This window comes from Coptis chinensis, chromosome 4 (assembly GCF_015680905.1).
Source record: "Coptis chinensis isolate HL-2020 chromosome 4, ASM1568090v1, whole genome shotgun sequence".
Lineage (NCBI taxonomy): Eukaryota > Viridiplantae > Streptophyta > Magnoliopsida > Ranunculales > Ranunculaceae > Coptis > Coptis chinensis.
Genome location: NC_141459.1, coordinates 49,165,501 through 49,182,785, shown reverse-complemented (window position 1 = coordinate 49,182,785; position 17,285 = coordinate 49,165,501). Strand labels below are relative to the sequence as shown.

General features: G+C 35.7%; 1 protein-coding gene across 2 annotated transcripts; it reads right to left on the bottom strand.

Annotated features, from left to right (window-relative positions):
- Positions 1-476: 476 nt before the first annotated feature.
- Positions 477-7,787, bottom strand: LOC147503814 (glycerophosphodiester phosphodiesterase GDPDL4-like). Of its 2 annotated transcripts, none has more exons than XM_086557019.1 (9): positions 7,471-7,787; positions 7,099-7,386; positions 6,562-6,659; positions 5,708-6,209; positions 5,146-5,184; positions 4,306-4,590; positions 2,814-2,959; positions 1,617-2,100; positions 477-1,023 (listed from the first exon to the last, which is right to left on the bottom strand). In XM_086557019.1, the coding sequence occupies exons 1-9, from the start codon at positions 7,577-7,579 to the stop codon at positions 716-718; spliced, it is 2,259 nt and encodes a 752-aa protein (XP_086413145.1). In that variant the 5' UTR covers positions 7,580-7,787; the 3' UTR covers positions 477-715. The 2 variants fall into 2 exon arrangements, with proteins under 2 accessions (XP_086413145.1, XP_086413146.1); XM_086557020.1 differs by having other exon boundaries at positions 4,306-4,587; positions 7,471-7,764.
- Positions 7,788-17,285: the final 9,498 nt, after the last annotated feature.

Sequence of the window (17,285 nt, the reverse complement as noted above, 5' to 3'; positions counted from 1 at the left end):
TCCACCGTCCAACCACACAAAATGAGCACGCCAGAAAACAAAGCTAATATCAGCATACGCAGTCTCCTGCAGTCCTGCCTCAGAAGGAATGGAGCCCAGTGGAAATCTGATTCGGTTCCACTGGGCCTAAAGGCTTAACGACTTGTGATCCAAATTAGTGAACAGATTGGATTATGCGTTTCTTTCAAAGTAGGGCTGATTCCGGGAGGAAGTATTAACACGTCAATTTGATGCTTCACATTAATCAACAACTACAGCATAAGATAACAATGTGACTATGAGCTTGATATAATGAGACCACAATGGCAGTTGCCCTTTGCAAACTACTTTTATTATGTTTAACTGATGATCAAAAGTTTCCATTGTAGTAGATATCATTCTCATCCTTACAATATCCTTATATATTTGTATGTAGATAGATACGTTTTGTCCTCCCTAGGCTAAGTTCTCTTAGAGAGGTCAAGAGCAAGAGAGACTTGAAACAAAACCTCAGGGGTAGCCATCATGTAAAGAATCACGGTGAAGAGTATGCAGTAGATGTTTACAGAATCTCATGGATCTCAAAAGATTGTGAAAAAAAAAATGATAATACTACAATATGAAATAAATTTACATTACATTATCGTGGATAACAAAAGAATGGATTAGTGTGTAATAAACACACATCAAAAGCTCCAAAGTTCCAGCAACAAGGGCAGGAGAAAGTGTTCTTGTTTCAAAGTACCAAAAGAGAAGCAAGGAGCAATGAAAAAGATGACAGTGAGATACAAGCGGCTAAGCGTGCATGACTGCTTGGCGTTGGTGTGCTTGGAGCTTCTGCAGAGCCACCTCCACCCGTAGTTGGCACTTGATTTGAAACAGGAGGTAAAGGGGCCTCTGTTACATCATTCTCGGTTAGGACTGGGTTTGGAGCTTGCGCTGGTGGCAAGGAAGGAGTACCTTTAAGTAGCTTAAGTAGACCGCCGGGTTCAACAGGACTCATGTATGCAGGTGTGTTGGCTCCCATGTTTAAACACTTATTCCCTGCATAACCCAAAGAACTATACCACATCACTAACCTATAACATTCCAGACATTAAAAGGTCAAAATATTAACTAATCCATACATTAAAACTTCTGATACCATCTGAAGGTAATATTGCAGCTGATGCAATTTCAAAGGCAGGAGCGGCTTTGCAAATGGATAATTGTCATATATTAAGGCCACCCTGGTCGTTTCACTGGGAAGCACCTTATGCCAATTTCTTTAAATTCTTGACTTGTATTTTGCATGTCAAAAACTAATTTATAATGGAGTCAAAAACTCTAATTTATAATGGAGTCTCTTTTTCTTGATTTAGTTTGCATGAAGGGTGGCAGGCATGCCTGACCTTTCATGCTTTGAAACCTCTTTTCTTTCCTTAATGTAAGTAGTCTTACTTGGCAAAAATGAAAAAAAAACATCTAAAAGAAGTAGCACAAGCAAAACAGAGCATGTCAGTCTTATGTCGAAACAAGTGTACCACAACTCGTCCTTCATATATGTAAGTCTGTGAAGTGAACTCTTCTACTATATATGCTTAGCAATAAATGTATTAAAAAAAGGGTTTGTCCCAAACTTTTTTTTAACAACTTACTTCTGTATGCTGCAGCAGTCCCTGGGAAATCAGTTATGACTCCATCAATTCCGGCTTGCATAACAAAATTATTTATCTCAACAACTGGGTCAGAGAAGAAGTCCCATGCCTGTTCTACGAACTCATTCATGAATGTGTACACATAGACAGTGAGGTTGACTGACTGGAGCTTCGGCACGATGTTAGTAAGGCCAGTTATGAAGGCCAGATTTTCCGGAAAGACTGATTTCTTGGTTATAGCCACATAATCAGCAAAGCTCTTGATATCCTGAATGGATGAATTATCAGCACTGCGGATATCCTCGTCTACCATATACATAAGCTTGTATTCAGTCTGTTTCTTAAAACCCGCCAAAACAGATTTGTTGGTAGACTGGATCACAATTTCCTGGGTTGTGTGGTTGTTATATCCTGATATGCTTAAGGCATTAACGACAGAATTAATTACGCTCATACCCTTCTCTTCTGCAAGGTATGCTGCATTCTGCGGAATGAAAGAGAAAACAGAGGTCAATGCCTACAATAGACTACAGTTATTATATTATTCCCCAGCACGTTGACGTATGACTCGAGTGGAAAAGAAACAACAAAGAACACTTTGAGGATACAGCTTTGCCCTCAAAAGTGGTGATCAAATTGATTAAAGGGCCTATTTTGGTCAAAAGCTTAAAGATCATTCAGACATTCTATTCTGTATCTGGATAGGATGCTCTCATTGGCAGAGACGAGTGAGGTAGTTTTTGAGCTCTTTTCTCATATGTTTTTATCTTTTATCTTTTTATTTTGTTTATCTTTGTATTGTAAACCACCTCATCATTCACACTGTTATGATTGAATATCAATTTATTCTCTCTTTACAGTAAAAAACAAGGAAAAGGTGGGTAACACTCACCCTCCAATTGATAAGGTTATGTTTTCCTGTAAGCCAGTCACATATACTACATGTCTCTGTCTCAAAAATTACATTACTTATAGTAGTAAATCATATTTCATAAACACATTTACACACAAAGTGCTGAAGTGTCCTACAAATAACAAATTACATAGTGATATATCATGCATACTTTGCGTAAATTTCTTGTTGAAAACCTGCCCCAGTGGCCACTTGGGCGGCGCCTTTGACAGCATCGCTTAACGTGTAGACTATATAAAGAAGAAACAAATGAGTATCTTACTGTTTGTTTAACATACACTCACCTCAATGCTGATTAAGATGCCTGCAAGACGCTTGATCTTTGCAAAGTTCAAAAAGTCAACCAGTGAAAGAAATCTCCCCGCATTTTTATATGCCGGATTCCGAGACAACTGGTATCCCTGCTGACTATATGGATGAGATATTGCCGCTACAATTATGAAAAGGAAATTTTGTCACACGGTATGTATCAGAGATTGTCACATGATATGTATCAGACATTGCTCAAGATAAGAGTCCTAAATACCATTTCTTTATTTAAAAAATAATTTCATCTAGTAAGGGAACACAACCAAAGTACACCAAGAAATGACAAGTTCATAAAATAGACACAAGCTTTTAATACAAAGAGTTTCTCTCAATTGCACTTTTATAATTACTATTGATGGGGTTTATGTGCAGTTTCTGTTAATCTCTTCAATGGTGGTCTAACTTTTCTTTAAGTTTTAATCACATAATATAACATTTTCAGGGATAGATCTAGTATTATTCTTGCAATCATAAACTTCATCATATTTTATGAATCCTCAGGCCTAGGTATCTCTTTGAATTAGAATTTTCATTAGGTGGTGTGTCTACCCCATATAACAAAAGAAGTCTAGACAATTCTTGACTTTAGTATGCACATTGTTCATATATGTTGTGAAAGGCATTTTTAGTCGGAGTCATGCATCAGGCTTAGATGGTCACGCCCGATCCACATGGACCACTTTTCAGGCTTAGTCCTAGGCATGCCAGGACTACTCTGAGACATGCATGGCTACTTTGTGGAACCATTTGGGACATTCTCAAATGATGTTTTGAACTCTCTCTGGTCCAGCCAAGACCATTACCAGGATAGTTTCGGACCCATATGCCGGTCAGGCATATCCAAAACACCATCTGAGAATAGCCTGAATGGTTCCACAAAGTAGTCATGCACGTCTCAGGAAGTCGTGGCAGGCCTAGGACTAAGCCTGAAAAGTGGTCCATGTGGGTCGGGAATGACCATCTAAGTCTGATGCATGTCTCCGACTAAAAATGCCCTTCAAAACATGTGAGCCACATGCATACTAAAATCAACAAATGTCTTGACTTCATGGGGTACACACAGGCGGCAATGTGCATAACTCTTAGCTTCCGAAAAAGTGTGCCACGATGTTTACTGGTTCAAGAACTCTTTTTAAAAATAACTAAGAGTGATTAACAAGAAGATCAATATCTCATGATTTTAGTAGAAATAAGGGCAGTGTAGTAGAATGGTATCCAGAAAAACAAATAACAAGAAGACTCAATTTTTTACGCATGTCCATATTCCCACGTACTTTTGCACCTTTAAACACACCACAGTAAATCAAAAGATCCAACTAGAAAGGAAATAGACCTACAATCACATCATAATTTTTCAAAAGACCAATGCAAGATCAGAACTTTTCAAAAGAATAATGCAGGACTTGTAAAATACAACTCAAAACCATTTTCAGTGTGCTGTGTGATTAAGAAAAAGTTTCAACTTACGCTTTAATGTCTGAATATCTTTCCAAGTGAGATTGAAAGTAAAAATTCCGGGATTTGCCTGAATCTCTGGAACGGTAACAGCAAGATTGCCGAAGGGTGATTGAGTCACAGTAGTAGTATCTATAAGATTTATTGAGCTTAAGCATATTGGGATCCCATCACTGGTCATCTGAACAGAGCAGTCAATATAATCAGCACCATCTTCAACAGCTTGATTATATGCAAGATCAGTACAATCAGGGTAGACTCCACTAGCTCCATGGTGTGAAATAATTTTCGGAGCTGCTGAGAACAAGCAAAGTAAACAGCGTAAGATACATTTGTCGATCCGATTCACACTATCCTGACTGATGAAAGATGGGCACCATAAGCTACATGGATATGGAAATAGGGCAGGTAATTGAACCCGTCCCGACCCGAACCTAAATATGTGTAGGTGCCAACTAGCAAAGTTGGTAAAACCTTTGGGTGATGATACCAGAGGTCTGGGGCTCGAACCCCGCCAGCACCAAAGAGTTACTGATCTCGTTTAAAACAGACTTGCCAATCAAAAAAAAAACAAATATGTTGGGTTCGGATACATTTCTCTAACCGTATTTAAATTCGGGTCGGATACGGATAATTCGGGTTTGGGTTCGGATTCAGATACATGTTTTGGGTAATTTTTCACATTGTTAGTGTTATCCAATCGGGTTTGGGGTTTGGATTCAGGTTCAGGTTCGAATACTATGAAAAAAATCGGATTCGGATATTTGCATATCCAACCCAAACCCGACCTGTTCCCTGCCCTACATGGAAAACAAAGCTACCTCAAAGCCTAGACATATGATAGTGATATACCTTGTCCAGAAATATTTTTGCTTATGTGAGAAAAGCAATCTGCAGTGCAAAGCGGAAGTTAGTAATCGCCAAAAGAGAAGTATAATATGATGACATGAAAAGTACTACATTTATTTTTAATAATATACGTTGCCATGTTATGGAAACTTGATGCAAATTCCAGATGGCAGCTTCTGCTAATGTGCATGAGTAAGGGTACCATATGCAATTTGTTTCACTTATGTATCTTGTGTCAAATAATTTTTCATATGGTTCTGCCCTTGGGTGCCAAATGACTTCTTTAGATCTATTTTAAGATGTACCTGCAGATCTAGCATTTGACCACATTTTATATTTATCCTGTGTTTTTGAGACTTTTAGTAGTTTAGTCCGTGTCCTTGGACATTTTTGCTGAAACTAGCAAATTGTCCCCATTCTTTACAAGATGAAGGCCGCGTCTTTTGACAGGTTTTCTCTGAAATGTGTTTCAACATGGTCATTACTTGCCCATTCTCCCAAAGTTTGCCATTAAATGTTTATTCCAGGGATTGGTCAATGTTATACAAAATTCTTAAGAGCTTACCTATGGCTTCTGATGGTGTTATTGGGAAGTCCGACAATACGCCATCAACAGAAAAGTCACCATTGTCAACGAAAGACAGATACTCAGCTATTGGATCGAAACTGTAATTATAACTGAAAGTAAAATCATTTGCAAAATCTGAAGCGAAAACTTCCAGCCCTTCTCTATGAGCATCTGAAACGAGAGATGTATGAGGTAGAAGATATTGTCCAACATCAACAGGCCATATGTACTTTTTGGGAACCAGAATTCCAGAAGAAAATGTCTTGACAAATGTAAGATTCTTCAAAAGAGCACCATAAGTCTGGTTGGTGGAAGGCTCAGTCTTGTCTGCCTCTAGAAAGCAGAAAATCAACTTCGTCCTGGTTCCATTAAATCGTGTTACAATACTTTTCAGAAAACCCACCTCTGGTGACGAGACGTAGCTGACGATAACACGTCTTGATACAGAAAGCACATAGCTCCTCATACTCAAATTATGTTGTGTGAAGAAAGCATCATGCTGAAATAAAAGCAATCAAAAGGTAAGTATTTGCCACCTTGTGCGCCACCTAGTGACATTAAAGAACACTGAGCACAAAAATGGCGTCCATTTTGTAGCATCTCAGAAAATACTCCCAAAAGACAATGACCGTACATAAGATATGAAGTAGGATTTACCCAAAAAAATTCAGCAGCGAAACTTATCCAAATTCCTCATGAAGTACATAAAGATTGGTCTATACATGGAAATTCAGATACAAGGAAAGGGAGAAGCAAAGGGAAAAACAGAAGCCAAATTATAGTGGAGAAGTGACATCTTTCGCAAGAAACCCAATTACATACATATATATAACCTCCGAGACAAAACTCACCTGAATATTTAACCATAATCCTGGAGGGACTTCTTCAACGGTGAGAATAGGGAAGAGACCATCGAATCGCTGAGTTCGAGACGGAACTGTTCGTAATACTGTTGTTGCACAGAGAAAATGTCAATAATTATCCAACCATGTCATGCTAAAAGCACCCAACACAATTTATCAATTTAACCAGCTTCAGAGTTCAAATAGATAGGGAAAATCTATATCAAAAACATTAATGATCGATTCTGGATTTATGCTCCTGGTCCTCAAATGCTTATACATTTTTAATAATACACAACATATTAAGTCCTTAACAAATAAGAAGATGCATATTTCAGCTATACTTCACTGAAAGCACGGTGGAATTAGCATCACAATGATGCAGAATGAAAGGCAAAACTATGGATTATGGATTAGTTTACTAATAGAGTATCTATCTAACCAATCAGAAGGGGGGAAAAGAAGAATGTTGTTACGATGAGGATGAGGGAGAGAAAAGATGGAATATTTGTAAATATCAGAACAACTTATTGATAGTGAACTTACGATAGGTCTGCTGCAACGCATTCAAGTCATAGTCCACAGTAAACCATCCTGTTGTAGGCACTCCATTAACATTATAGACCTTCTTTGTATCACTAGTATTAAAGGTTGTGCTTTCATCAAACGTTAGAGCTGATAAACAAATTCCAACTCCATCTTTAGTTAATTGCACATCGCACCAAAGTATGGTGTTGGGTAAACTAGTTAACGAAACAAGTTCGTAGGCATTCGAACTCGAATCCGGAAATAACCCTGAAAACCCACCTCTAGCAATTACTAAAGGTGCAGCCCCTGGATCAAACAAGAAACAGATCAGTCAGTTAGTTAGTTCAAACCAAACCAAGTGAAAGATGAAGAGAGAGAAAGTTATTTCACCATTTAAAGTCTTCCATAAACTAGCTGTTCTGTTAGATCTCTGAGCTGAAACCAAAACTAAAAACTCAACAACAACTGAAACAAGTAAAAACACTCTAAAGCTCGCCATTGCCGGTAACCAGCTAAATGGTTTTTCAAAAAACGAGACAGAGGAGAAGAGCCTGGAAAAGAAGAGAGTGGTGAGTTAATAATGAAGATGCAGAGTGGTGAGTAGAGTTGTTGTTTTTAAGTATTAATACTTCTGATGAAAGAAGAGAAGGGAAGACTAGACTGATCAAATGACAGCAGGGTTGAAAGTTCAGTTGATAACAAATCATTCATTTATTAATATTATTAATTAAATATAAATAAAAAAGAGCCGGCTGTTTTAACGCGTCGCCACGTATGTTTTGTATATTTGGGGAGGGTTTGTTTTGGCGGCTTTGGTCTGAACATATAGTCGTGGAGTTTAGCCGATACAAAACTAGAAACAGCTCATGTGTGCTTATGCTCTACATTTATCTTCTGTATAATGTCTCCTGTCTTTTTCTTTGATTTTATACAAGAAAAATAAAGTAATTGATATTTAGTGGACGAGTTAATTTGTTATAATCCTTGCCAGACTTTTTATTTCTATTATATTTATTAATTTTATTATTAAAGGTGGGTGTGAAAAGAAGAATAAAAAAGATGTAATATCAAGTGTTCAAAGTACAAATTGCAAGAGAAATCAAATAACTAAAGAGCATCATCGGCGCTGTTAAAAACAATTGTGACACATCAGTTTTTTGTGTCATTAAAAATTGTTAAAATCACTTTACGTACTAAAACATTTTTTCCAAATTTTTAGTTTCTATTTCGGATGGGAATACTTGTCCCATTCCAATTTTAATTATTTTTTACACGGGTAAACTTGTCCCGTCTATTATTTTCTCCATTTTCTTAGCGCCAATTCATTTTGGTCCCCAATGATACAAAATCCATCCGTTTCAATTTTTTATTAAAAAAATATATAAAAAAAACTTTAGATGACAAAACTTGACCCGGACGGGAAAACTTATCCCATCTGACCCACTGCTAAAATTGTGAATATTTTGGTTGTGAATTTAACAATTGCTGAGATAAAAATGAAGTTTTAAAAGCGCATTGGTGACCCAAATTGCGAAAAAAAAATTGTTTCTTGTCACATTAGAAATGGTTTTTAGCAATGGCATTCAAGAGCACATTAGAAATAGTTTTTAGTTCAGCAACGCACTGCTAAAAATCATTTCTAATATGACAAACAACAATATTTTTAGTAATTTTGTTCACCAAAGCACTACCAAACACTTGTTTTTATCTCAGCAATTGTTAAATTCACGATCAAAATACTCATAAATTTAGCAGTCATTCGCACGGGACAACTTTAGCTGTCTAGATGTTAGACTGGTCAAGTTCTGTCGTCCAAAAGTTTTTCATTTTTTTTTAATAAAAAAATTAAAATGGTTGGATTTTGTACCGTTGGACCCAAGATGTTGGACGGGTCAAGTTTTGCCGTTCAAAAGTTTTTCAATTTTTTTTAATAAAAAATTAAAACGGCTGGATTTTTTTTAGGCCCAACAGATATATTTAGATCCGTTGGGTTTGTAGCCTATATATATTGCACTCACTCAATTTTCACCAATTCACTTAGGGATGTCCAAATAGGTACCCGACCTGGCCCGAACCCAACTTTTCGGGTTTTGAATGGGTATCGGGTTACCCAAAACCCGGCCTGGTTTTCAGCGGGTCAGGTTCGGAGCTGGGTATTTTGTTGAAAAGTGTGACCAAACCCTACCCTAACCCTATATTTTGGGTCCCCATCGGGCTCGGGTTCGGATTTCAGGTAGGATAAAACTCGGTATAAATGAAGAAAGAAAATAATAAGAAATCTCATTTGATATATATATCTACATTTTATTCTTTCTTCAGCTATCCACCAATAGTTCTAACAAAATAAAACTTCTAATGAACTTGGAAGTAATTATCACATATATTTGAACATAATTCTTTCATATGCTTTAAAAATAGATGGACTCGGAAGGAACTATAGACACATGATCATGTGCAATTACTGAAAAAATTGGAAATCCTGACATAAATTTTTCCATAATCCAATATATTAAATAACTCATCATTGTAAACATGAATGAGATCATATCTAAATATTTATCTAACTCATTCTTTTATATAAGATTAGTAGTATGCAATTGAAACCGAATTTGGGATTCAATTTTGGGTTTTTTAGCCCTTTTAATGGGTTTAGGGCTAAATTATCGGGTCAGGCTTGGGTCGGTTCTGGTTTAAATAGTGTGATCAAACCCTACTCTATGTATTTCGATTTGGGTTCGGGTAGGGTTCGGTGCGGGTTTTTTGTTCGGGTGTCGGGCAAGATGGACATCCCTAAATTCACTCATCTTTCTTCTTTCATTCTTCAACAAAATATCTTCACAGAGGTTTAGAGATAAAGGAAATAGGGGAGATAGAAATAGCTTAAACCAAAACCAAGAAAATAGCCAACATACCCATGTTCAAAGTTGTTCAAAAAATTTCACAATCGTAGAAGATGAAAATTTATGTCATAGTTGGATTTTTATTTAAGAAGATGTAATTGTTGAAACGGGGCAAAATAGATTTGTTTTTTTTTTTGAGAAAATTGCTGAAGAACTGAACAAGCGTATGAGTCAGCTTGGTTATGTAGGCCAACCACGAATTGGTGGATCGGTTCAAGCTCATTTTCACCAAATCCAACATGCGGTAAGTTTATTTCAAGGTTATTATGATCAACAATCGAGAGTGAATGCTAGTGGTACTAATGCAAATATTACAATGTCACAAGCTCGTACTATTTATTTAACTGTTGTAAATAAACCATTTAAATTTGAGCATTGTTATTGGGTTTTAATTTTAAGACCAAAATGGAATCACTACTATCAAGCTAGAAGTGATACTGGTTAAAAAAAAAGTAGAAACCAACTTTTAGTAGTGATGTTAGTGGTGGCGTCAGTGGTGGATCAACCGCTAACAATATTGGAATAGCCAATATTTCGTTAAATAAAGAATTGAAAGTTAACCATCGAGTGAAGTGCCCACATCAGAAAAATGCCCAAAGGGAAGGAAGTTTAAGAAAATGGATGTTGATGAAGTTGCACACCAAATGACACAAACTCTAGAGAAAGTCAGAGATAATCAACTTACAACTGCAAAATATCTGCAAGAACAAACAAACTTAAAACGACAAATGTTCCTCTCAATGAAAAGGGATAAAAAAGAGGAAAGATTGAGACTTGAAGCACATAAAGAACAAGATACCATGATGCTTGATCTAAACAAGTTTAGTAGTATTCAACTTACATTTTGGGAAGCTAAGCAACAATCTATCTATCGTAAGTGGGTTGAACAAGAACAAAGTATTCATGCTGCTCCTTTTGTTCCTCATTATCCAAATTTTCCAACCTCTCCTAGTCCATACATTCCAACTTTACCTAGTACATACACTCCAACCTCATACTCCATGCATTCCAACCCCTCCTATTACATACATTCCAACTCCTACTTCTCAACAGTTTTGGTCATTTTCTTTTTCTGGATCAACAAACAATGTTAGTCAGTCTCGTGATAGGCGAACACACTCTCCCAATCCATTTATGAGGGATGAAAATGAGAATATGAAGCTGATGATTTTTAGTTGTAACGTTTTTAATTTGAAGTAAGCTGTAACATTTTTAATTTGAAGTTGTAACGTTTTTAATTTGAAGTTGTATTGATTTAAATTTAATTTAATTTAAACAATGCGCAAATTTCTACCAATTAACAACAATCTTATTTAAACAAAACAAACACAATCTTATTTAAACAAAACAAACTTGATAAAAACACACTTAACAGAAAAGACAGGTAAAACAAATCAAACTTAAACAAACTTATTAGTTGTTCATTTAGTTGCGGCGTGCACCATAATGTGCCCAATGATGTTCAACTAGATCATTCTTTAATTGTTCATTAGTAGCTCTACAACGAATACGTAATGTCATGACTACCATGTTTTGCACAAGCTCATGTTCATTACTCTACATCTCAACTTCATATCGCAATCGTTCATCTGAAGGTGATTTCCACGTTGGAAGTTGTTCATAACGCTCATTCTCAACAATCATGTTGTGAAGTATAATACATGTCTTCATTATACAAGATAGAGCTCCTTTATCCGGCCCACTGACGAATAGACATGCTAACAATTGCAAATCTAGTCTGTAAAACACCAAAACCACGTTCCACATCTTTACGAGCTGATTCTTGCGCGTTTGCAAAATTAATATCCATGGGACTAGTAGGAGATGAGATTGTTTGAATCAGTGTAGCCTATGGTCGATATATTCCATCAGCAAGATAATAGCCCATGTTGTAAGGATTGTTATTAACTTGATAAACACAAGCTGGAGTTGTTCCTTTGACTAAATTATCAAATAAATGAGAATTATCTAACACATTAATATCATTACACGATCCAGCCATTCCAAAGTATGCGTGCCAAAACCATAGCTCCTGGTCTACAACTGCTTCCAAAATCACAGTCGCTTTTCTAGCATGGCTCAAATGAGTTTCATGCCACACAGTTGGACAATTTTTCCATACCCAATGCATATAGTCTAAACTACCTAACATACCGCCCAATCACGTTCTTCACCTACTGTAGGCAAAGCGTGTTACATATTCTTTCGTTGGACTTCTCAGGTACTGTTCTTCAAAACAATTGACAACTGCATTGCAGAAATGATGAAGTGATTCTCAAGCCATACTACTCTCAGGAAATTTTATCCAGTGATCTATTGAATCAGCTGAGTAGCCATAAACAAGCATCTGTATTGCAGCTGTCATCTTCACCAAACCCGAAACCCCAGACAAATTAAACCAAGAACATTACAATAAGGCTTAAAATATAGATCAAAATTAGTTATAACTTCCAATATACGGTGAAAAAGTGGTCTTCTCATACGAAACCTACGACGAAACTTATCTGCTTTATAATTTGGTATAACAGTAAAATAATCAGCAACCAACTGTTCATGCACACCAACACGATCGCGGTTAGTGTATTCTCTACCATCAACAAATCCACCCCATTTTGATACAGATAAAGCGTTGAAAGCCAGAATCATTAACGTCACTATAACTGTATCACTTTGCATTTGTTGAACGATTGCGGCAATTTCATCATCATTGTCGAAAATCAGTTCACTTACTCTTTCGCACCAATTGTGACTATTACTACTAGAATCCATGACAAAATATAAAAAAATTATAACTACAAACTTAAACTGATGAGATGAGATGAAGAAATATATGGGAGGAGGAGATGAAAAAAGCATGTGGATGCTTTACTGTCATATAGCGCACAAAATAGAGGGAAATGATGAGCGCCAAGGAAATGGAAAAAATAATGGACGGGACAAGTTTTGCCGTTAAAAAAAAAAAAAAAATGGGACAAGTTTTGCTGTCCGAAATAAAAACCCACAATTTTGAAAAAATGCGTTAGTAAATGACACGATTATAACAATTTTGACTGATGAAAAAAGTTGATGTGTTATAATTTTTTTTAGCAACGTGTTGATGATGCTATAACAATGCTAGCTGATAGTTACCCAAAAAAAATATGCTAGTTGATGTTTATATTGGATGTTGGAACTAACTATTCATACAAAAATTTAGATAAGTTTCCATGAGCTTGAAGAAAGAATTATCGTCTAGGGACAGGTAAAACTTATTTTTCTTCACACTGGTTAGTGCAGCTCATTGAGGCTTGGGTCACGTTGTCAATATTACTTTAGTCACGGAATTGACCACACCATATCTGTTTGTATCGTGCTAGCAACAATCCATTGCATCCCCGAATGAACGACGGCTGGACCATCACTTTATATTAACAAACGGGGAAGACTTCAATTTGTGGACCCCCTGGTTAGCACCAAGCCAGCTAAAGCTCATTTGGGTCTATCAACACTTTTAGCACTCAACCAAAGTTCATCGTCATCATCAGTCGTCACAAGATACAACTTGAAAATCAAAATGGACAACATGATCAAACAGAAAAGTGGAAGGAGTACACTTTTGAGATCATATTTTGGGAAAAAATCAAGGGTTAGTTATTATTACGCTGACATATTTCAATAATGTAGTCACAAAAATTGGTTAAATTTCGAGATTTTGGTGTTTTTTCGGTGGGAACTTCAATTTAGAGATCAATTCTGGACAATTAAAAAAACATAATGGTTAGTATTGGCCGGTTGAGGACTTAAATAAATTACGATCATAATTTGTGGACTCATTCTTAGATATATATCTACTATCTATATACTAAAACAGAGACTTCTAATGGAGGATTTTCTCTCTCTCCTCCTATGTGGCACTCTAATATGAGAGTTAGTTTTTTCTTTCTCCTATGTGCCTCTAATATGAAAGATAGTCTTTTCTAATATATAGCATACAATCCTACATACATTTGGAGAGTTTGAGTATATTTCTAATTCTTATATATTTGATCAAATAAAATAAATTGCTAAAAAATAGATGATTTGTAAAAGGTAATTCTTATTACAAATCAAACACTTTTAGTGTTCCAATTCTTATACAATTGATCAAATAAAAAAAATTACTAAAGAACTAACCTAAATAAATAATTAATGGGAAATTATAAATTTGATGTAGCTACATTGAATTAACCTAAAAAACTAATTAACATGAAATCAGAAACTTGATGCAAATGCATTGAACTAACCTCAAACAACAATTAACATAATAAAATCGGAAATTGGATGAAATTGCATTGAACTAATCTCAAAGAATAATTAACGGAAAACCAAACACTAGATGCAACTGCTTTAAACTTAAATCAGAGATTAACTAACGGGAAATCAGAAATTAGATGCAAATGCATTGAAATAACCTAAAAAAATAGTTAACTGGAAATCGAAAGTCGGATGTAACTGCATCGCACTGACCTCAAAGCATAAATGTCTGCTTTTTTGACATTCTCACATAAGTAATTACGAGTAATTAGGAACCCAAAACGAAAGTGAATTTATAAAAATAAACTCTTACATGTATGTAAACTGTATAGAAATTGTAAACTATCGAACTAACCTATAAAAACAATTAACGGAAAATCAGAAACTGGATGCAGATGTATTGAACCAACCTCAAAGAGTAATTAACGGGAGATTGAAATATGGATGCAAATGTAATGAACTAATCTTGAATACTAATTAACGAAACATCGAAAACTGGATGCAACTGTACTGAATTAACCTTAATGAATAACTAATGGGAAATCTTAAAGTGGATGCAATTGCATTGAACTAGCCTCAAATAATAATTAACGGAAAATCAGAAATTTAATGCAACTGCATTGAACTAACCTCAAAGAATAATTAATGAGAAATTGGAAACTGGATGCAACGTACTACATTAAACTAACATCAAAGAATAATTAATGGAAAATCAGAAACTTGATGCAAATGCATTGAACTAATAACCCTAAAACATATTTGTATTATATGTAGGGGGAATAAATGTCTCGACAAATATAGTTTTGCATTTTAAGTAGTATTTATCATAATTCTTTTATTGTGATTGTGAATGTCTTGCTATTCAAGTAGCTTCAATATTATTTTCGCCATATTAGGCATTCTCACAAAACTTCAATTAAACTTCAATTATTAAACCTAAACAATAAAAAAAAAAAGTCGATGAGTTTTATTAAGGTTTGATGCTTTCTTTATATAGTGAGTGATGCAAGAAATTTAAATGAGTAATTAATATAATTTTCATATCTCATAACTATACATAATTGCTAATATTTTTTAGAATAATTTAATATAACGGCGCCCGTTCGATCATGTGATAAATTTTTTCAAGTTGGAGTAGTGTATTCTTTAATGATACTAGCCTTTTAGGCACGCTCGTTGAGCGTGAACTGGTAAGGTGGTTTTGAGTTATTGCTTCTATTTGAGTATTTGACGGAAGACGTTTGCTCTGGTATTTCGCAATATCGATATGTTGACATGATGACATCTGCTGGAGAACGTAGAGATAACCAAAAATTTGAATATTTAAACAAAATCTTCCTTGTGTATCTTAAATACATGACAACAAATTAAAGAAAATAGCGATATACATGGTAAGAGAAAAAATGACAAAGATATGTTAGTTGGTCAGAAGAGAAGGGAAGAAGCCTAAAAAACTGCATACCACTTCAAGATGGCAAATGCTCCCACCAAGTAATATGGCACTTGGAGTAGGCGTTCTACCAGTAGAAGCACAAATTTGTATATTTGATCACCACGATCCATTATGTTAACTATTTTACTTGCCAAAGCAATGGCACCAATCCCAAATATAAAAACACTAAAAGCCTTGTAACCGATATACAAATTGTTGTTTTATTCGAAGCCACAATCATTTGGTCATTAAGCAAGCATGCTTGCAAGAATTAGGAACACTGAAGGTACGATGCACCACTCAAAATTTCTAGACTACATGTGAAGAAGGATAGAGGAGCATCATATCTCAAAAATAGATCCTTTAGTGGTAACAGAGATGCTATAGTTGGGGGTTGAAGGATATGTTGTATAGTCCAAACATGTTTTACGCTTTATTCAAACCTTCTGAAAGAGCCCACCAATGTTTAACACTATATCTTCTGTACATGTTAAAAAGATAGCGAGTGCCTATTGGTGTGAAATAACGAAATGAAAGAAATACAGAAAAATAGGATCCTTAAAAAGCCCTTATTCCAACTTAAGGTATCTCCACAAAACATGGATAACACACAGGCATTGGTACACCGTAAAATGAGTCATTAGAGTAAACTGGTGGCTTTAGACTGCACCTGCATTGAAGATAGCAGAGGTATATAAAGAGAACAAAACCATAATTAAAGATCAAGGTCGAAGTAATAACAAAAATGAATAAAAATGTTGGGTTATAGACCATGACTAAAAAGGTTAACATAATCTCCTTAAAATAGCTTTGTTGGAGTCCAAACGGAACACACCATCCTCCAATGGGAATGTATATACATAACCTACCCTTCCATATGAACATTTTAAAACTAATGGATACCATGATCTGCAACTCATGGGCCATGCTTTCGAGAATGTGGGCAAATCAATATGTGTTGAGAGAACCATTCAATATTTTTATTGCATTGTGATTTGCAAAAAAGCGTGAATAGGCTTCCTCCCCTGTTGAAGTGGATACATGGGTTTGCCTTGGTATAGAGAAGGTAAGAAGATGAAGATAAGAATACTTATTCTAATCGAGCGTATGATCAAAAGTATGAAATAATAAGAAACAATGACTCACCGGTAACCTTTGCCCCCAGCATCCATAGGCTGTCAAGAGGTTAACAATATCCATATCCCATATTATGAATACTGCTTTCATTCCTTCAAAGCAGATAACTATTTCAGGTGTATCAAATTGCACAACTCTGCCCGGAACATTTGTGAAATATTTGGTTGCAACCAAATGGGCTTCATACTTCATTTTCCTTGCACTCTTTTTTTGTTTGAATCACAACCTATAACTCCAACCAACCGGAATGATCTACAAAAGACGGATGACATGAGAACAAATTCTTATCATGGATTTGTCATCCTGCTGCAGATGCTTAACACCAATCCGACTTTACTACAAGATGGAGATATGACCTTCTTGATGCCAAGTGATGCTTTGAACTATCAAATTATGTTATCGATCGCATCGCCTTCCCCGAGTTCCTGCTTAGTCATTCTCTTCCAACAACTCTTCTACTTGAT

Excerpts from the sequence above, each read along its gene's own strand:
- LOC147503814 (XM_086557019.1), bottom strand. The coding sequence starts at position 7,579 with ATGGCGAGCTTTAGAGTGTTTTTACTTGTTTCAGTTGTTGTTGAGTTT. Across the intron at positions 6,660-7,098 it reads TGCGTTGCAGCAGACCTATC|TATTACGAACAGTTCCGTCT; the intron begins GTAAGTTCACTA and ends GTGCAACAACAG. Across the intron at positions 5,185-5,707 it reads AACACCATCAGAAGCCATAG|ATTGCTTTTCTCACATAAGC; the intron begins GTAAGCTCTTAA and ends TTTGCACTGCAG.